This window comes from Herpailurus yagouaroundi, unplaced genomic scaffold (assembly GCF_014898765.1).
Source record: "Herpailurus yagouaroundi ecotype Mexico unplaced genomic scaffold, PumYag 141, whole genome shotgun sequence".
Taxonomy (NCBI): Eukaryota; Metazoa; Chordata; class Mammalia; order Carnivora; family Felidae; genus Herpailurus; species Herpailurus yagouaroundi.
The window spans coordinates 2,208,832-2,228,708 of NW_024412396.1; the positions used below are offsets into that span (position 1 = coordinate 2,208,832).

At 46.4% G+C, this 19,877-nt stretch overlaps 1 gene segment (V, D, J or C); it reads left to right on the forward strand.

The window, feature by feature from the left end:
* The first annotated feature begins 1,951 nt into the window (after positions 1 to 1,951).
* LOC121031449 (T-cell receptor alpha chain C region-like) overlaps positions 1,952 to 19,877 on the forward strand; it is a 67,011-nt gene continuing 49,085 nt past the window's right edge. The window contains 1 exon segment of the C gene segment in view: positions 1,952 to 2,222. Coding sequence covers positions 1,967 to 2,222 — 256 coding nt within the window.

Sequence of the window (19,877 nt, forward strand, 5' to 3'; positions counted from 1 at the left end):
TGAGTCATGAGAATAGAGCAATACGTTCGCTCCCTCAAATACACACCCACCTTTCCATAATGGTAGTAATGTGTGTGAGAGTACTTGGAAAAGTTTGAAATCCTATATATAAAAGTAAGGAACTGTCACTTCTTGAAAATCTATGTTTCTGGTAGGCTTCTGAGAGGAGTGATCCTTATGCCCTTACTGCTGGGAAAGCTGACTTATGATAAAAATGGGGCAAAATGGAAATGGGGGAAGCCTGTTGAAGGGCCCCAGTCTCCTTCTGATATAAGCTAAATGTCCTGATTACTGAGTTTCATTTATTCAGATCTGCTTTCTGGGATTAGGAGAGGATATAGCGCTGGAAAAGGCATGTTGCCAAACCCAGCCTAGTCAAAGCTCTTGAGAAGACTGGTTCAGGGGCATGTAAATAATTAAGTGATACAGTGTGTGCAGACTGGAAGGAGTTAATGCAGCCCTGGTAGCAGACAGCATGGAATGTTCTGGGATAGGCCTTGCCTAACGAACACGCAGTGTGGTTAGCCATGAAGTTGTCAGGCGCACAAGTGCCTTGCTCAGCAGGGACGAACCTGGCACATGTCTGCCACAACAGAAACAATAATACATGATATTGCTAAATCCCACGCCTTCAGTAGTCTCTGGGGTCCTGCCTAATTAAGGTTTCCAGGGGATTCATATGAACATCCTGGGAGGCTCGAGGACATCCCTTTTCAGAGGGTGGGCAGCCTAACCTGGGGACCAAACAGGAGGTTTTACCTTCTGTGTCTGACTTTTACATGCGGGGGCTGCAGAGTAGCAGAGCTGGATTCCAAAGACTCAGGATTACATTCTGTCTTCCTTCGATCAGCAGAGCACTAAGATTGCTGCCACAGCAACACTTTGGCGCCGTCTGAGGACTCAGCTGAGGGCAGCCATCTGTTTTACTTATGTCTTGCTGTTAAGGCAGCGCAAGTAAAGTGTGGGGGACTCTGGAAAGTGTGAGGCTGTGAAGTGGGGGAGAGACAGGAAGGGTCATTGGAATTCCTGCCTCCTTTGTCCATAAAGCAGGTGGACCCTTCTTAGCTAAATAGTAGAGTTTTCTCTCCTCGCTTCCATGTCGGTAAGCAAGCTAAAGCTTTGTCCCTTTGCTAATAAGTAGTTGCTGGAAGTGACGGCTGACTAGACAGACACAACAAATTCAGTCAAAAAGGCCAAAGAGCTTAAAAGTTGAATGCAGTTACAGAGCTAAAATATTTGTTGTCCATCTTCTTGGGGGACAGGGTTTGGTCACCACTGTGCCAAATAATGCCCCACCTCGGTTCCTTACTTACACTGTCTGTGGCATCCACCAGACACAGCCATGGGGAAGCTGTGTTTGGTCAAAGGAGGACATTTATAACAACTCCAGGTAAATATTCAAGAGCCTGGCTCTGACAGAGGCCTCACTTAACTCTCCCACTGGGGCTCACTGGGCTGCTGCGTGAGGTCGGGACACCGCGGGTTAGACCATAGGGTGACCAGCTTTCCCGTTTGACTGGGATTGAGGACCTTCCCGGGACAAAGGTCTTCTTTGCTAACCCCAGAATAGCCCCCAGGATAGTCAGACACCGTAACAAAGCTCAATGTAAACTTTCTGTGAGATACCACTAGCATTTCACCAGGTTCGAGACGGACAGAAAAGCCACACGTGTGAAGAAAGGTTCAGATGTGCCTGTCGTTTTCATGAAGCCAGAGACTAAACCTCATCTAATTCTAGTCAGCCTCCAAAACGCTGAACGCTCTCCTCCTGTCTCCCTATAATCAATTCATTGTCATCAGAAATGTGTGACACCTCGAAGGGAGGAGAGGACATGTCTTGAAAACTGATCAGAGAAATTGTCCCGAAAATGATGCCGTAAAATGGAAATGAGACCTTTAGAAAGAGAGATGCTGAACATGAGAAATCAGTAAGCCTCCGGATGGCAACCAGAGGAAGGGGAGAGAGATGAGAGTCAGGCCCTCAGGGGACCCGGCAGGTCAGTGTCCCAGAACCAAACATGGAAATGTTCCCCTGGCCCTCAGTGGGATCCAGGCCCCTGTAGGTGAGTCTCTTCTCCCCAGAGTTCAAGAGGAAGATGTCTATGAGCCTCAGAGGTCTCCCTGGGGTTTTTGTAAAGGCCTCCACTGCAGTGCTGATACTGGTAGCTCTGGCTACGGAAAGCTGACATTTGGACAAGGGACCATCTTGACCGTCCATCCAAGTAAGTGTAACAGGACACAGCTGCACACCAGGAATTCTGGAATTTCACCCCAGGTATCAGGCTTGACAGAAATGTATGTTGCCTGGGAACCAGATCTTGCCCGAAGTCAACAGGACCCCCAAGGTCCTGTCCCTTCTTTAATCTCAATGTTAACAGGTTCTCTTTTGGACCCTAAGCCACCAGGTCTGTCTGATCCCTGCTGTTGAGTGAAGGTGACCTTGACCCCACAAAGATAGAAAAGAATCTTTCTTTGCTGCTTTCAGAACCTTCTTTGGAGATGCTGCCCAACTTTGGGGGTGGGGAAGGTCACCCTTTCCAGTCAACCCCCATCCCTCCACCAAGTAACCCAGTCTAACATTTAGTACCATTTCCTATCAGGAACTTCTTCCTTGTATGAATCTTAAATTCTTCTTAGTGCAGCGGAAGCCATTCCCACCGGTATCTTCTGCAGTGGAGAGGGATAATTGAGAGCAGAGTTTGAATAGGTATGTGGCGTTCAGTTCAGAATGGCTTTTAAATGAAAGCAGAGAGGGGAAAAAATGAAAACTGAATGGGAATCTGAGGTCTTATTTCAAATCCCTCTATGTTCTCTGAATGTCTCCCACTGCTTCTGTAGATGCAAAACTACAAAGAGAGAGAGAGAGAGAGAGAACAGAATGGAAAGAATTACATAGCCACTGTGTCCATTCCTATCGCTGAAACCACCAGGCGAGGGATTACAATTAATTCCAAAGACTTTCAGATACAAGGCTTAATACCTTTTTCCTCACGGTGACTTGTATCCTTGCTGGTAATTAGAGCAGATAGAAAGATTTGGCTTCCGTGTGTTTGTTGCTGCACCCCGCTGGGAAGAGAGGAAAAACCCTGCCTGGTTGTTTTGTTGTTGTTGTTGGTTTGGTTTTTTCTTTTCTTTTTTTTTTTTTTTTAAGATTCATAAAGTTCCTTCTGTCAGTCGTTGTAAAACTCCCTGCTGCAGGGAGAAGCGTGACAGCTCCAAGAAGCCGATACTTAGAAGGGGGATGCAACTAACCATGAAGCCAAGCAAGCTGGAAAGACCCACACTCAGTGTCCCCCGTGCCCTTTTTTGCATTTTAGGCCTTTTGGCTTTCTTGCAGGGGTTCTAATGGAGTCAAATAGAAATGGGTCGAGGAGATTCTGGAGCCCCGTGGGCGCTCAGAAATGGGAAATGAACAACCAGGTAGAAATATGTCTTTCAAGGTGGCTTGGTAAGAAGACTAGGATGAGGAGGGGCGCCTGGGTGGCGCAGTCAGTTAAGCGTCCGACTTCAGCCAGGTCACGATCTCGCGGTCCGTGAGTTCGAGCCCCGCGTCGGGCTCTGGGCTGATGGCTCGGAGCCTGGAGCCTGTTTCCGATTCTGTGTCTCCCTCTCTCTCTGCCCCTCCCCCGTTCATGCTCTGTCTCTCTCTGTCCCAAAAATAAATAAACGTTGGAAAAAAAAATTTTTTTTTTTTAAAAAAGAAGACTAGGATGAGGAGATGTGGGTAGGAGGGCAGGATGTGACTCCGATTGCTATTTCTGGGCACTCTGTTTTCTCAGGCTCTCCCTCCAGGGCAGAGTCACCTGTGCCAAAGGAACGAGAGTGGAGGCCATGTATTTCGGTGCAGGCACAGTCTATCAGGCGGAGTCCCTGCTCTGTGTGTGCTGGGGAGGTCGTCTGACATCCCAGTTATCTCTCCACTGAGTGGCAGCATCAGTTCACGTCAGGTGGGGATGGAGCTAGAATGTGTCAGGGCTGCTACAAGGCAGAATGTCGGGTTGTTGCGACCGTCTTGAATGTGCCAGATGCCTCCAAGGGAAACCTGGTTCTAATGAGCAGGGGGCATTCGGACCAATTGCCCAGTTTTTGGTTGAGCTTCTCCAAGCCCAGTCGGATGGGGGCCAAAGCTGAGAGGTTGACATTTGAGCCTGGGAGCCTTCTGACCAAACGATGCCAGCCGGGTCTGAAGAGCCAAAATTGCCTTCAGGGCTCTGCTTTGGTTGTCAGCCCCCTGGTCCTTGTCATTTCAGCAAAACGCATCCACTTAGAAAGGTCGGCTCTTCATTAGCCAGACAAATGAGAACAACATATTGACCAGAGATAAGGAGCCCAGATCTCAGCCTCTGAGAGCCTGGCATTTCCAGTCTTTTAATCACAGCGTGCTGGGGAACATATGCTGTCTCAGGGAAGGCCGATCAATGGTGCCTGAGGACCTGGTGTCACCAAGCTAGAGCTTGGAGACGGAAATGAGATGCAGATTGGGATGTTTTGTGGATGGGGGAATAACAAAGAAGTGAGGAGGAGAGGAGAGCTCACTGATGCTTTTTCAAACCTGCAGCATGTCAAAAATTGGAATCCAAGGTGGAGAACACATTTGCAGCAAGTTTCCTATCGTTCCCTATAGAATATGGCCTGACTGTGGCCCCACACTCACAGAAACCATGGGTACCTGAGATGCCTTTTGAAGTGGCATAGAGAGGTCGAGGTCTAAGATCTGTAAGAGCCACCTGTCAGTTTTTGCAAAGGGTTGAGTGGCTGTGTGGCAACCTCCTCCAACAAGTTGACATTTGGGCAGGGGACAAGCATATCAATCATTCCAAGTAAGTCTCCCCGTGACTTTGCCTGTGGGGTGTGGTGGGGCTGTCACATGCATGGGCCTCAAAGGGCTGTGCAAGTGGCATGGTGGTTGAGGATACCAAGCTGAGAAAATCAAGGATTATTAAATCTAGCCAGAAAAAAAAAAAAAAAGGTCAAAGAGTAGCAAATGTAGTTTTCGACCTTAAAAGTTAGCATACAGAGCTCAGGACTTGAAAATGGCAATTTGAAAAACAACCTGTGTCACCAACATGTGTCCTCCCCACATGATGTCCCTGCATATGGGGGACAAGGTGGGGCAGGGGTGAAGATGAACAACGGACAGTGCAACGGACAGGGCGTTCAGGGAATGAGCAGGTTGGAAAGGAGCAAGGTGATCAGAGCCTCATACTGAGTTAATCTGGAGACGATGGATTGTTCCAGAAATCTCGCAAAGAAAATCCTTCCCAGACTCAAAAGATATAATAAAGAGACCTAATTAAAATGCACTTGAAAATCATATGATCATCAGGAGAGAAATTACGTCTTAAAAGAAAAAGAATTTTTTAAATGGCCAGGCATAAAACAAATGGGCCTACGCCTTTAATTAGGCAGCGAGCAGCCCAAGATGCCCATTAGCCTTCCCTTTAATCCCCTCTCAGGAGGGCTCAGTCCCTCCAGCAGTGCACGGTCACAGCTGCTCTCAGCCCTGCAGCTCCTTTTCCTCTATCGCTCTGTTCCCTCGCCTGCCCAGGGAGAGAGAAGGCCTGCCTGCCTGCATGCCAGCTCTCCAGCCGGCAGGCTGGGTGGGGCCCCAGGTGTAAGTGCTGGCTCTCTCCTCTGCCTGGTTTTTGTTGGGCTCCCTATCACAGTGGAACACCGGTAACCAGAACTTCTATTTTGGGCGAGGGACAAGTTTGACTGTCATCCCAAGTAAGTCAAAGAAAATTTTCCATCGCGCGCGCCGTTGTGTCAAGCAAGGCCTTTAAACTCCAGCAAGAATTGTCAAAAGTCTGCTACTCTGTTTCTCTGCTTCTGGGGATAACTTTTGCTGGAACATAGCTAAGAGTCCCTCCCCTCCACACCAAGAATGATTTATGCCTTGACTGGTCTTTATTGCCCTGCCTGAAAATCCCTGAGGGAAGGAGGCAGGCTGTCCCCTAGCTCACCCCTCACTTCTGCACTGACCAGAGACACTTGGCCCTTTGTGGCACAGGTCGTGGGAGCAGCAAATAGGGGGACAAGTATCAACTGAGAGGAAATGGGCCAGAAGGCTAGAAAAGGGAAATGAGATAATTTGGGAGAAAACCAAAATATGAGGCCGCGTAGAAGGATGAACAGGATGGCAGGGGTGTCCAGGCTCGTCACTGTGTTGGACCCGAGGGATCACTGACAGCACGTGGAGAGAGAAAGAGGGTTTCTGTTCTCTCCAAAGGAAAATTTGGCAGAAGAATTCAAACAGACCTCACATGTCAAGCTCTCCTAATTACAGTCTCGCATCTCAGTTTTTCTCAGTTTCTCTGGCAGGAAATAGGACGAACGAGTCACTGGTGGCTTTGAGGTTGTAGAAGCATTGCGAAGAGGGGGTGCTGCCCGAGAAATGGGTGGGGGGCTGCAGTGCAGTTTAAAGAGTTTGGAGCAATGATTTTTGTAATGACTTAGAACACTGTGTGTCTAACTACGGAGGCAACAAATTAACCTTCGGGACAGGAACTAGAGTCACTATTACACCCAGTAAGTACTTCATCCTTGGTCAGGGACTCAGTTATTCTTTAATTTCTAGGTCAGCTGTGCAAGATGCTGGGGGGGGGGGGGTCCTACTAGACCATGCAGGCTCAGACATGGGAATTTCTATCTGTCCTTTCTCATAACTGGTAGAGATGGGTGTCAACCAAATATCTGAGGTTTCTGGGGCACTTGAATATTTAATTCAAAATGAGAAAATATGATTCAAAATTCTCTGTTTGCTGCTGCCATCATATGCTAATGTGACATGTGAAGAAAATTCAGACAGAATAACTTCATCTTCACTTTTATCTTGTATGATAATTTTCGCTCCGAGTAGTGCACATGTTTGGAAGAAATGGTAGAAACACAGGCTATCAAAGAGACAAGCAACAAGGAGACCCAGAGAGGCAGGCAGACAGAATGCCAGGCAGTATAATTTTACAAAATTAGTCCAGCCACTGCAAAGTGGCTCTCTTTGCAGATGGCATAGGTACTTGGAAAGGTGCTAAGAGCTGATGTTCTAGGTGGGACAGGCTTACTCAGCGGCAAGACTAAGCACTCATTCCAAGGAGAAAGCTTATTATTTTTTTTTTTAAGTTTCTTTCTTTATTTTTGAGAGGGAGCACAAGCAGGGGAGGGGCACAGAGAGAGAGGGAGAGAGAGAGAAACCCAAGCAGGTTCGGCTTTGTCAGTGCGAGCGCAACTCGGGGCTCGAACCTACGAATCGTGACATCATGACCTGAGCCAGACGCTTAACTGACTGCGCCACTCAGGCGCCCCTCCAACGGGAAAGTTTACACTTGGAAAACCCAAAGATTTTGTTTTGTTTTGTTTTGTTCCAGTAGTTTATTAGTATGGCAGCACATCTACATTTAGTAAATTATAGTTTAGGCAAGGCACATAATTAACTGTTAAAATCAACTATGTCTAGATCTATGACAGAGAGGGAGAGAGAAAAAGAGAGAGGGATACTGGATATATATACACACAGTAATGTGAAAAACATAGGGCGCATACATTTCTTGCACCTGAAATTAAAAGCTGTGGAAAATCTGAATATGTTCACTTAGTAACCAAAGACAACTTCACAAAATGGAAAGAAAAGCATATTGAAAAAGCGAGAACTGAAGGTATGGAACCTTTCCAAGTCTGCATTTTCCAACTGTCTTAACGACTCAGTTACCTAGAGGAATCTTTTTTTTTTTTTTTTTTTTCTGCATTAGAAATTACAGGCACGAGTACTGAGGATTTGGATGGCTCAGACTCTTACAGTGAAAATTACGTGATAAAGCACCTCCCAGCCAGGCTGGATGGAGCATCTTTAGACATCCAAGGTTTTTCTTCTCCTCTGTCCAGATATAATAGGAAAGTGGTGCTGTCCTTTCTCTGTATCCAAGGACAGGGAGTTCAGAGAGTGTCCCAGAGTTATAAAGTGAGACCTGAGCAGTGGGATCTGGGGACCCAGCAATGGTCAGTCGGCTTAGTAGCCAGAAACTTTCGGGGAAATTGTCCAGGGTCAAAACATAACAAACCAAGGAAAATGCCAAACTTCCTCGCATCACTAAGAGCAGCTCGGTGTAAGAATGCTATACCCAGCAGGGGACAGTCAGAGTGGCTGTAAATCAACGCAGAGCCCCAAATATTTGAAAACTGTATGTGGAGGCCAGCTATAATGAGTTTGTTTCCAAGCAGTGCTTCCAGAAATTGTTAGTGGTTGGTAGTTGCTATGGGTTTTGAAATTAGAGGACATCACAGCACAGTAGAATGTTTTGGAACAGGGGGAGCATGATTAGGATTAATGAGATGAAAGAAAATTCTGGCTAGAGGGCTAGAAAAGTCCTGAAAGAAAAGATACACTAGGCCTTTGGAGTGTTCCTTCAAGGGAAGAGTTGCAACATTTATCTAGGCCAAGAAGCAAAAAGCAAACACAGGCCAATTCCATACACAATCGACCTGGTCACATTTAAAAGTTTCTGCAATTATTCCAACGGCCTTGGCTTGGCTTCTTGGCCAAATCCCAACAGTTCCTAAAAGCAAAGTGGAACAGTCCTCTGTTTCCAGAGCCAAGCCACTGGCCCCCACCCCACCCAGTGCGCACCCCTGCCCACGTGGTTTTTGTAGAGGAGTCTGATGCTGTGGGAAACAACCCAATCTTTGGCTCCGGAACCATTTTGAGAGTCAAGCCTTGTGAGTATAAAACACATTCTGGGACTCCCTAGTCTCAACCCGAGTTTCATTCCGTACTGAGGAAACTTTCTGGTTTAGACATATTTGATTCCAAAGAAAGAAAGTGAAATTTCAGGGGCACCATAAGAACTTCACTAGTGTCACTCACTTAAGAATCGCCAAGCATTGCCTCTGAGAGAGCCAATCACACCAATTAACTAGAGTGACCCACAGCTTTAAAATAGAATTAAAAAAAAATTTTTTTTTTATGTCAGCATCTCTATGGACCACACTGCTTGCTATTTGGTGTCTTGACTCCAAAATGGAAAACTTAGTGTGCAGTCTCAAGCTTAGCCACTTCTCCCAAGCCTGCGACTTAGGGAGGTGTGGGAGCTCAAAGGGCATTTCTGGGTGGTGTCAGGGGGAAGCTGGGCAGACCGGCTGGCGAGATGACACTTGCGACAGGCATCTGCCCTGTTTCTGTAAAGCTGCTGACAACAGTGAGAAGACTGGCAGCAGGGAAAGGCTGATTTTTGGGACCAGGACTCCTTTACCCGTCAGGCTAACTTACGTCTGAGGGCAAGTGAGGTCTTCATGTCTTTTCCTATTATGTGTTCTAGACTGACCATCGAGTTGTCCTGTTTTAGATTCCAGATAGACAAACCATGGCGTTGTTTTGTGCCCCTTTAAATATCCGTGACGAAGGGTCTCCATCTTAGCCATCCTCTCCAACATGATGGGGGAGAAGTTTGTGGCCACAGCCACTCTGGTAAAACGGGTTAGTGGCTGTGTAGTGGCACTCCCAGTCCTCATCCTTGGGCCCCTTCCCTCGATCGTGTATTTTTTGAGCTTTTATGACAGCAACAAGGGAGGGGGAGAGATAACCAACAGCACCAGCCGGGCCGGTGTCTGGGGGCTTCTGAGCTGCTGTAGAGGTTCTGAGGGTTTCAGGGCGTGGGTCTCTGGCAGGGAGATTTATGTAAAGGGTTGACCCACGGTGTCAATGTAGGAGGAAGTACTAACAGACTCACCTTTGGGAAGGGGACCGAGCTCATCATCCAGCCCTGTAAGTGTTTCTGCTCAGGACATCAGGATCCAAATGCAGGCCCCCTGGGAACATTTCCCAACCCTGCTCATGAGCCTCTGCTACCCCTGCCACCAATGGCACCTTCCTACACACAGAGGGGATTTTGAGCCGTGTAGATGAGGGAGGTGATACAGTCTGTGATTCGGAGGACTCCTGTGTGCTTTTGCGATTGTATTTGATTACGAGGCCATTGTTGGGAATTCTAGGCTCCAAGAAACAAAGGGTACCACTTAGGATTGGGGCACAAACATCTGTGGGCTGCTTTCTTAGCAGCACTGTGCAATGACTTTCACAGGAATTGCGGAAATGGCTGTGCATGTGGAGGTTTGATTGTTTCTCTTTTTCTGCCTTCATGCCCTCTTCTCTGCCTGACTTAGAGACCTTACATTAGAACAGTGATTAATCATTTGATTTCTGAGCCCCATCACTCATCAAGTCTGGCAAGAGGGATCCATTAACATAAAACCCAGAAAGGAAAAGGACAAAGAGTTCACTTCCCAGAGTCTCCAGGATTGAACTTGACAAGTCTTTGGCCTTAATCAACGAGCCAGCACCCTATGATCAGTTGAGGCCAAAGAGGGCCACAGGCTGATAGTGTTAGCCAAGCAGGTATCTGCCTGGACCCCCCTGCCCTCACAGGGGCTAAGAGTGCAGTGTTTGGAAAATGGACATGGGTCCCTGAGGGCCCACCAGGCTGTACATCTGGGAGGAGGTCATGGAGAGAGCTCTGAGTAAGCCAGTGGAGGGTGGTGACCAGATGGAAACTTGAGCAAGTTTCTGTTATGGAGCATCTCACAGTGTGACCACTGGCAGTGCCAGGAAATTAGTCTTTGGGACTGGAACGAGACTTCAGGTCACCCCGGGTAGGTGATAGGAGCCATGAGGTAACTTAACTGTGTGTTGCTTTAAAACAGGGGGTACTAGAGAGGGGATGTCCTGGCTGGATATAGTCCTTCCTCCCTTCCAGTGGAGGTGATCTCACAGAGGATATCTGCATTCAGTCAGAATTTGTGTTATTTTTATTTCCATTACTGAATCTTTCCTTTCCACCTGGGCAAACAGACTTCTCCCTGCTCCACGTTTCTTCAGTCTTCATATCCTATGTGTTTCCATTGGAACAGTGGGTCTGGGAATTAATTTGTCACTCCAGGCAGCAGAACGAAAAGGGTTCTCAAATGGAGACTAGAGAGTGCCACTTATTCTGGTAACTTTTCAGCGGCGATCCGTGCAAATGGAAGGAAGTGGGCTAGGTGAACTTCTAATGACTGTTTTAGAGAGACTGTAAGGAAACTTGCTTAACGTCCTACACACTCAGCTTCTGAGAGGAGTCATTTGGTCAGACACTCAGTGCACTAAAAGCAAAACCTCGACCCTCTGAACACATAGTCAATCGCTAACCCTCTCCCCCAAAGCTCTGCTGTGTTTCATTATTTGCCAATTACAAGATGACTACATGATAATTAACATGAAATTATATAGATGAGTAGTTTGAGTATTTTGAACCCATAATTAAGATGCAAATTATAGAAGTTCTGGAGCATGCCACGAGCCAGTACCTCATACATAGTGGTCCCTGAAGACAAACAGTGTGTTCGGGCACGATTTGTTTGTGGCATGGGTTGATACACAGTTCACGAACCTGTTTGCAAGCTGATTAGATGTCTCCAAGTGCCAATTTGGGGTCTAGATGAGCTGTGCTCAGTGAGCTGAGAAGTGCCCACTTTTACAGCCTAGAAGCATGACAAGGTGGCTGGGTTCCTATAGTAAATGGAGAATAGGACTATTGCGTTGTGTGGTACTGGTGGATGCCTCTCCCCTTCATCCCTGCCCCGCTGGGAGCCTGGCTGCAAGTCTTCCCCAGGAGGTTTTTGTTAAAGGGTGTGTCACTGTGGCAATAACAACAATGACCTACGCTTTGGAGCAGGGACCAGACTGACGGTAAAGCCATGTGAGTGAGGGGAGTGGGTCAATCTCAAAAGCTGATCAGGGCGAGTAGTGGTGTTCTTCTGTGCAGTTTTAGTGGGATTAAGACACTGCCCCTCCCAACTGAACCAAAGCACCCAGTTTCTTTGTGCCTGAGTTGGTTGGAAGTCTGTCAGTTAATGAATTCAGGCAATCCTAAGGACAGATCATAGAGAAGTAGAAGTTTTCACTGGCTTCTTCATTGGCTCTGGATATAAAGAAATGCTAAGGATAACAGGCAAACCCACATTCTGTGATAAGATGAAGACCTAACAACTCAGAAATTGGGGTTTCCTCCATAAAGACCCCTCTAATCCAAAAGGAGTGCAAGCAGCTCTCTTAATGTGGTTTTTGGCTTTTGTTGGTTTTGTTGTTGTTTTTACTAATATTCTTTATACGAACTACGGCTCTGAAAGTGGCATGGTGCTCCTGCCCCCGGTGTTAACCATCTGTGTTAGGTGGTTTGTCTCTGCCTGACCTTGTGAGTTGTCCTATGTGTCTCAGGCATGAGCAGGCCATCAAAACCCAGTGTTCTGGAAGCAAAATGGATGGTTTAAGAGCAAGCTCAGATCTCTCTGCACAGCTGGCTGTTACTTTTAGAGGGATGTCCTAACCCTGCCGAGGAGCTGGGAGCTGAGGCTGCGGGGCGGTGAGTCTTCTGCCAGAGGGGAAAGTGGCCTCGCTCTTCCAGTCTCCCCCTCAGTCCTTCCTTCCTCCTGATTATTGTAAGGCCTCATATGACTGTGTGAATTATGGAGGCAGCCAAAGCAAGCTCTACTTTGGAAAAGGCACTAAACTCTCTGTTAAACCAAGTAAGTTGGGGGAGGTGGTCTCAGAAACTAAATCTGTGAGCAGGACTCAAGGATGACCCAGAGTGAAGGAGGCGAAATTCACCAGCCTCTTTCTCTGTGGTGTCTTTCCACACTTCACCCATGACCCTCAAAACTGCCCCTGGTCTATGCCCCTGGCTGTCCTCAGTCCAGACGGGCACTTCCCTCTGCTGGACGGCAGAAAACTCTGGGCTTCATAACAGGAAACAAAGTTCTCCCCAGGATGGCATTTCTCAGGAGTGATCACCCGCCTCACTGTGGTGAGTGGGCAACCTTCTCAGCAGTGGTGTCGTGGATGAGCCATGGTCTGTGTGGCTGCTGTGTGGTTGGTTTTCAGACACTAGAGTTAATGGAGCACCACAGGAGGGGGGCAGCAGAGTGGTTACTGCGAGGGGCTTTTTATTTAGGGAAAACGCACTGTGGAACTCAGACGGCGGGTATGTAGTCAACTTTGGCAAAGGCACCTCACTGCTGGTCACACCCGGTGAGTTCTTGTGGTTAACTAATTATTCTTTCTGGAAAGAAACCCAGTGGGGCCTGTTGAAACACAGCTGAATTTAATTGCTTCGTTTAGCGTGCAGGCATTAACTGTGTCAGATGTGTGAGCCAGATATGAATACATGTTTCCCCAGAGGCTGGATTTGGTTATCAGGTCTATGGGCAGTTTGATAAATTGTATTAATACCACAGGCGGTGTTTCTCGAAAGTCCACATAGCATGTTGAGGCTTTGGGAAAGAGGCAGAGATAAGAGAAAGAAAGGCTCTGTGTTAGAGACAGAAACAAACCAGTGGAAAGGGAGGCGACCAAAGCAGGAGTGTGTAGCCAAGGAAGTGTGTCCTTAACAGACAAGTGATGGGGACCCAGTTGAGTTTATGCCCGTGTCACCGGGTAGAGGTGAAAAATCTGGGAAGTGGACTGGGGACTCGGATGAGGGTTGAGCAGCAGGAGTTAAAAGCTTCTCATGGCTTTCTGGACAGCCCCCTTTTCGCCGAGAGGACCCACTTCACCCATTCACCTGACCGAGCTGTCCCTGTGGGAGGAGCAGAGAATCCCGACACCCTGAAAAGCTCCCCACCTCCACTGGATTATCTGTGATAAAGCAGAATGTTTATCCAAACTGTGAAGCTGTCAGGGACAGGGTAATAGAGATGGATTGTACAAAGCAGTATCGAAGAGTTACGGGCCATCCCCACACCTTGCAGAATTCAGTGTTTTTTGGTTGTGCTTTTGTTGTTGTTGTTTTGCTTTCCCATTAGAGTCGCAGCAACTGGGTGCCTTCCATGCCGACATACTCTTTGTAGCAATGCCTGCCACTTTACATTTTGTGGTATTTCTCGTCGACAACCCTCTATGCCTGAAGCAGGTGTGACAATAATGTAATGGGGCTGATTTGTCAACAAATGGAGTTGATACATTTAAATGAGTGGCCCAACCAAACCACTCAGCTTCAAGGGGCACACAGGTTATTCCAACACTGCCCATGGCACCCCTTCGCTTTTGAATCCACCCTCAAAGGTCAAGGCACATCCTTTTTTTTTTAAGACACATTCTTTTTGTACCATCCATGATGCCTCTGTCTTTGAAGGTGGATTTCATTTTTGTTAATAATCACAAGCCTTTCAGAGCCATGATTTATAAAATAAAGGAGGGACTCAAACTAGTTACTGGTACTATTTTGGTTCCAAAATGAGGTATGAATATAAAATAGTATCATTGGTGTGTTTGTGTGGCTCATAAACTGATTCTCATCGAGAGTCCTAAAGGGACTACTTCAAAGGGGTCAAAAATCATTTAGATGTTCAAATCCTGAGATGTTTTGAGCCTCTTTTAGCTATTTTATCCTCTTTACTTAATAAACACACTTAAGATAAACATAGCATGAAATTGAGGAAGTTTTGCAAACTCAGACCTCATCAAACCAATGAAGACTTTATGTATGAACTGAGATGATTATCCCAAATAAATTCCTTTTGGAAAAACATGAGGGCAGTACCTTCCAATGGGAAGTGCATATGATGTCCTACTAATTGATAACAAACCTGTTCCACGAAATGGTAACTTTATGTCGGTTTGTGTAGAGCCACATAACACTGTGACAACTCAGGAAACTACAAATACATCTTTGGAGAAGGCACCAGGCTGACGGTTTTACCAAGTGAGTATTACAGACAAGACAAGACTTTATTTTTAAAGCTGCTGGTGTTCAAGGATCAAGAGAAGGTAAAATAAGAGAGATATTCATTATAAACTATAGAAGCAAAAATTACTGCTCCCTAAAGTGGTAATTCTGGTTCTCTCTACTCCAGACAGGAGAGGTAAAGGAGACTTCTGAGGACCACCATGATGGATTTACCACCATTTTCATTTGAATTGTATTAATCCTTAGAAAAATATTAGCTAAAATGCTTGAGAGACCCCTCTAAACACTGTAGGAATTCCTTGGTCCGTATTCTCTTCTTTTAAAACTGTATTCTCATTCCATACTTTTCACTTGCTTTTCCCACCCTTCTTTTGACCTCCCTCCTTTGTCCAACTCAACATTTCCTCTGGGCATTCATATTTTGAGAAACCATTATGCCCACTTCTTAGCCTGTCACTTAAGACTCTAAAACCTGGCCATTTTGGTTCTCTAAATTTATTCCTGCTTGTTCCCTTCCACAAATGCTCTGCTCGAGGCAAATGAGGCACCTACTTCCCCTGAATGCCTGCACTTGCCCAAACCAATACCTGGTGTTCATAAATCAGTCACCATGGACCCACAACTGTAAACAGACTAGCACACATGAAACACATTGAGTTTCACAGGTGACGCCGCACTGAATTTCATAGGGAGAGCTTGAGAAATCATATCCCTTTTTAAAAATTAAAGAGGCTTGGGTAAGAGAGATCCAGCAAGCAAATAGCAAAGTAGGAAGGAAGGAAATGCTTCTGTAGTGGATGTGGGAAGGAGGGATCTATCCACAGGAAGATATTCTCCAGAGGAGAAAAAACACTGACTAAATCCAAGAAGGAAATGTATCGGCTGCCATATTACCTGTGTGTTCCTTGTTTCCCCCCTGGTATGGTCTGTTCCTGATTGTTTCTTGTTAAGCCCATGGTCCTCCAAGCAGCCAGAGGTGAGGAAAAGGGAGGACACCATGCTATACACTCAGCAGGGGTGTCCATGGACTTTTCTTCTCAGATTTTCCTTCAAGTTACCCTCAAAGTTAAGAGAGATTCAAAAGATTCACCTAGACAGAATAGGAGAAGCTGCCTATAAGAGAAACATTTCAGGTTAGCTCTCAACATGTGTTACCTGAGGAAAGGGACAGTAAGAATGGAAAAGTGTCCACTGGGACAAAGACAGAAAATGTCTTGTCCTGGTGACCATCTGAGCAGGGAGTAGAAAGGGCTGGAGTTGGAGTTGGTGAATTCAGGGCTGGCCAGTGCCTGTAACTGTCTTTAGTTCTATGGAATGAGAAAAGGTGAGAATCCCCTCTGCTGTTCCACAAGCTGGACGTCGGTCAGAGCTGTCTGGCTCCAGCACCCCGAGGGATGGACCGACATGCTGACCCCCACCCCTGCCGGGGGGCCCTGGCAGCCACCCTCAGTCTCTCCCACGGTGACGACAATATCTCTGACTGCTTTGGCGTGGTGCCATGGACACGAACTGTTCCTCCTTTGTCCAAACGAGGAATATGATCTTCAGAACCCCTGGAGAATTATTATCTAAAACACCAGAGGATACACTAGGATTTTGGCAGTCAGCATTCAGGGCTTGTACAGGAAAACTCCCTCTTTAGAATATTTAGAAAGAATATCCTTCATTTATCCAACGTGGAAACAGTCCTGAAATCCAAGCTGGTGCTAAGATTCTGTGCCAGGTTATTACTGTGACAATTACTTAATATTCTCTGTGCTCACGGTATCGCTCCTTCCAGAAGATCTTTAGGGAAAACTTAGTTCAGTTTCTAGGAGGTTTTTGCTGAGCTGAAGATCACTGTGTGAATAATAATGCGGGCAGCAAGCTCACATTTGGAGGGGGAACAAGGTTAATGGTCAAATCCTGTGAGTATCTCTGCTGAATCCATAATGAGTGCTCTAATTTCTAAAGGAAGCCGTAGCACTGAGCTTCATTTGGGGGCTGTTTTCTCCACCCAATTTTATTTTTTATGTTAATTCTGATTACAAATCCTCATGATTATACTGTGCCATAGGTACATGATTATACATATGCCATAGGTACATGTGAAAATGGGCACATGTGTGATGGCCGGGCACAGGAACAGATGGATTAGAGAGTAACAGGCTCCTTGTGCTTTTTGTCTTAACCGTCAGGTGAGAAAGTCCTGACTGTGTTGAGTGCAGGGATGGGTGAGCACTGGAGTCAGGAGAGTCCTTCTCCAGTGGCTTTGTCAGGATTGCCCGACTCCTTCCTGGTCAGGGAGTGGGTCGGTCTAGAGGGGAGGGATGCACTATTTAATCCGAGAAGAGCCTTTCCATCCCAACCACGCTACGAATTGACCACAATAATACGTAGTCCCCTCCACTGCCTCTTTGGCTGGGGTCCCAGCTGGAGGAGCACGCTGCCTGGATTGGGGGATTGAAAGGGAGTTCCTGGTACACGTTGGCCTGGTCGGTTTCTGTAAGGCTTTCTATGACTGTGTAATATTGGCAACAACCGTAAGCTGATTTGGGAATTGGGGACAAGTCTGGCAGTAAATCCAAGTGAGTCTTCAAATTAACTCTCTCAAACCTGTCTGTGCAGTTTGCAATATCTCAGAAACCGTCTCTCCCTTTTGAGCCCTAATGTTTAAAATGTGCAGTTGCAGGTGGTGTTTTTCTCCCGTCCACCTAAGCTGAGCTCTTGCATCTCCTTCAGTCAAAATGACAAGATAGAGGGATCCAGGAATGCAGGGTAGGAAGGCAGTTGGAGTACCTGACTGTTTTCTTATAGAGCAAACAGGTGGGCCCATTCCAAAAAAGGGCTATTAGGGAGCGTTGAAAGTTGGAGAAGGTGGGAATATGCATCATGTTTCATGGCCTCCTCCATGCATACTGTGCCAACTTCACATGGGCCATTGTAAATACTGTTCCCCTGAGGCCAAAGATAAGTCAAGCACTGCCGGGAACTCCCAGGACTCAGGGCCATCCCTGTGACCTCCTTGGAGAGCACCTCCCCACCAAGAACAACCCAGGATGACTCAGATTTGCCATATAATTACTGCTTCTCTCAGCCTTCCTTGGCTTACAGCCTTACAGTGGATTTGTTAGAAGTAACGGGAAAGAAATTGGTTTCATCCTAATTCTGGCCTCCCCCAAGAAGTTCTTCTCTCCAAGAATCTCCAAGACCATCTTAGAGACCACCTACCCTGTTTGGAATTGTGCTCTGTATAACCAGGCTGTGTTTGTTCCCAGTAGTGTTTGCTGTGGCTTTGGCTGGGGCTAGCTCCCAGGACAGTTCCAGGCTTGGCAAAGCTCAGGGAGAAGAAGGGGAGTTCACAGTGGAGCCAAGGGGCTTCAGGAAAGACATCTTCAATATAGGGGTTAATGAATTTCTAAACAAGCTTCTGTGTGTTAACCTGATAAGACTCTCCAGGGAGAAGGTCACCTTACCTTTGCAGCTCTAAATGTAAGACATGCGTTGCAAGAAAAAAAAAATGGGAAATGTCAATTGCAGTGCCAAAATGAAGAGACTGGGTATAAATACTGAATCAGTTTTAATGTTCAGTTTGTGAAATGTAAGCCTTTCAGCAGAACCAGCTCAGGGTACATTTGTTAGGGTCAGTGAGCTAACTGTTTTGTCAATGTTACTGGCATACACACTTCAAAGGAGAACCCAAAATAGAAAAAATGGCTAAGAGCATAGTGGTTAAGAACATGAATTTTGGAATCACACTGCCTGGGCAAACCCTCACTCTGCTATTTACTGGACGTGTGACCTTCGGCAGGTTACCTAATCTCTTTATGCCTCCTTTTTCTCATCTGTAAAATGGGGATAATAATACTACCTACCTCACAGAATTATCAGATTAAAAGAGTTAACACCTATAAAGGGCTTTGCCTAGTGGCTGGCACATAGTGAGTCTTCAACAAATATCAGTTATTATTACTAGATCAGGTTGCTGGCAGGAAGGAAAAGGAAAAAATCCTATCCTAAAGTTTTTGTAAAGCGCAGCAGTGGAGTGTGGCTCTGGCAGCAGAGGAAAGTTCATCTTTGGGCAGGGGACAAGTTTACAAGTAAAACCAGGTGGGTCTGAATGTTCCTGACTGAGGCACAACTGCCCACTACATTCCTTTTGAGGGTCATCTTATCCACCTTCTCAATTTCTAACCAAGGACTTTGATTGTTAGGTTTTATTTTCCTTTTATACAAGCTAGTAGGATGTGTGTAAAGCCCGGCTAATAGGGTCTTCTCTAACCCATTTGGTTTCAGCTAGAGGCAAAAAGGGCAGAAAGACTGGAGGTGATCTGGGTCTGGAAATTCTAGGCTAAGACTGAGAGACTATAAATTTGGCTGACCTTGGAGAAATAAAAACATCCAATGTGAGAGGCTCACAGAAAGTAAAAGTGATTTTCCTAATAGTACACTAGACTAGAAACCGCCCCTATGGCTACTAGAATTCTCCAAGAACTGTCATTCAGGGAGAAAACTGTCTTTCAAGCATGGAAATAGCAAGCTTTTATTTGAAATGCAGAAAAAATGAGGAGGAAAGAAGAGAAACTGTTGGTGACTTGGGTTTTTTTTTTCTTTTGTCAAGAAACATGGAAGACCGCATTTTACATAGGATGGGGTTTTGGTTTTTTAGGTTTATTTATCTTGAGAAAGAGAGAGGGAGAATGGGTGGGGGAGAGGCAGAGAGAGAGGGAGAGAGAGAACCCCAGGCAGGCTCTGTGCTGTCAAGTGCAGAGCCCGACACGGGACTCAATCCCACAACCCGTGGGATCTTGACCTGAGCCGAAACCAAGAGTCGGAGGCTTAACCGACTGAGCCGCCCAGGAGCCCCTCCACAGGATGATTTTTAAGAAGCTATCACCAAATAGGAGTCGAAATGTGTGCAGCATACCCCTGGTGAGTGTTATAGAGGAAGAAGAGGAAGGAAATTTAGCAGAGTATAGCCTTTTTGTACTGGGCAAAAACACTGTGCTGATTCTGGAACAAACAAGCTTGTCTTTGGGACAGGAACAAGACTCACCGTTATTCCCTGTAAGTCCTTTACCACTTGAGAGAAAGCCCTTAATCTATAATGACCAGCTCTCACATCCCAGACACCTAATGAATTTCTAAATGAGCTTCCGTGTGTTAACTTGATAAGACTCTCCAGGGAGA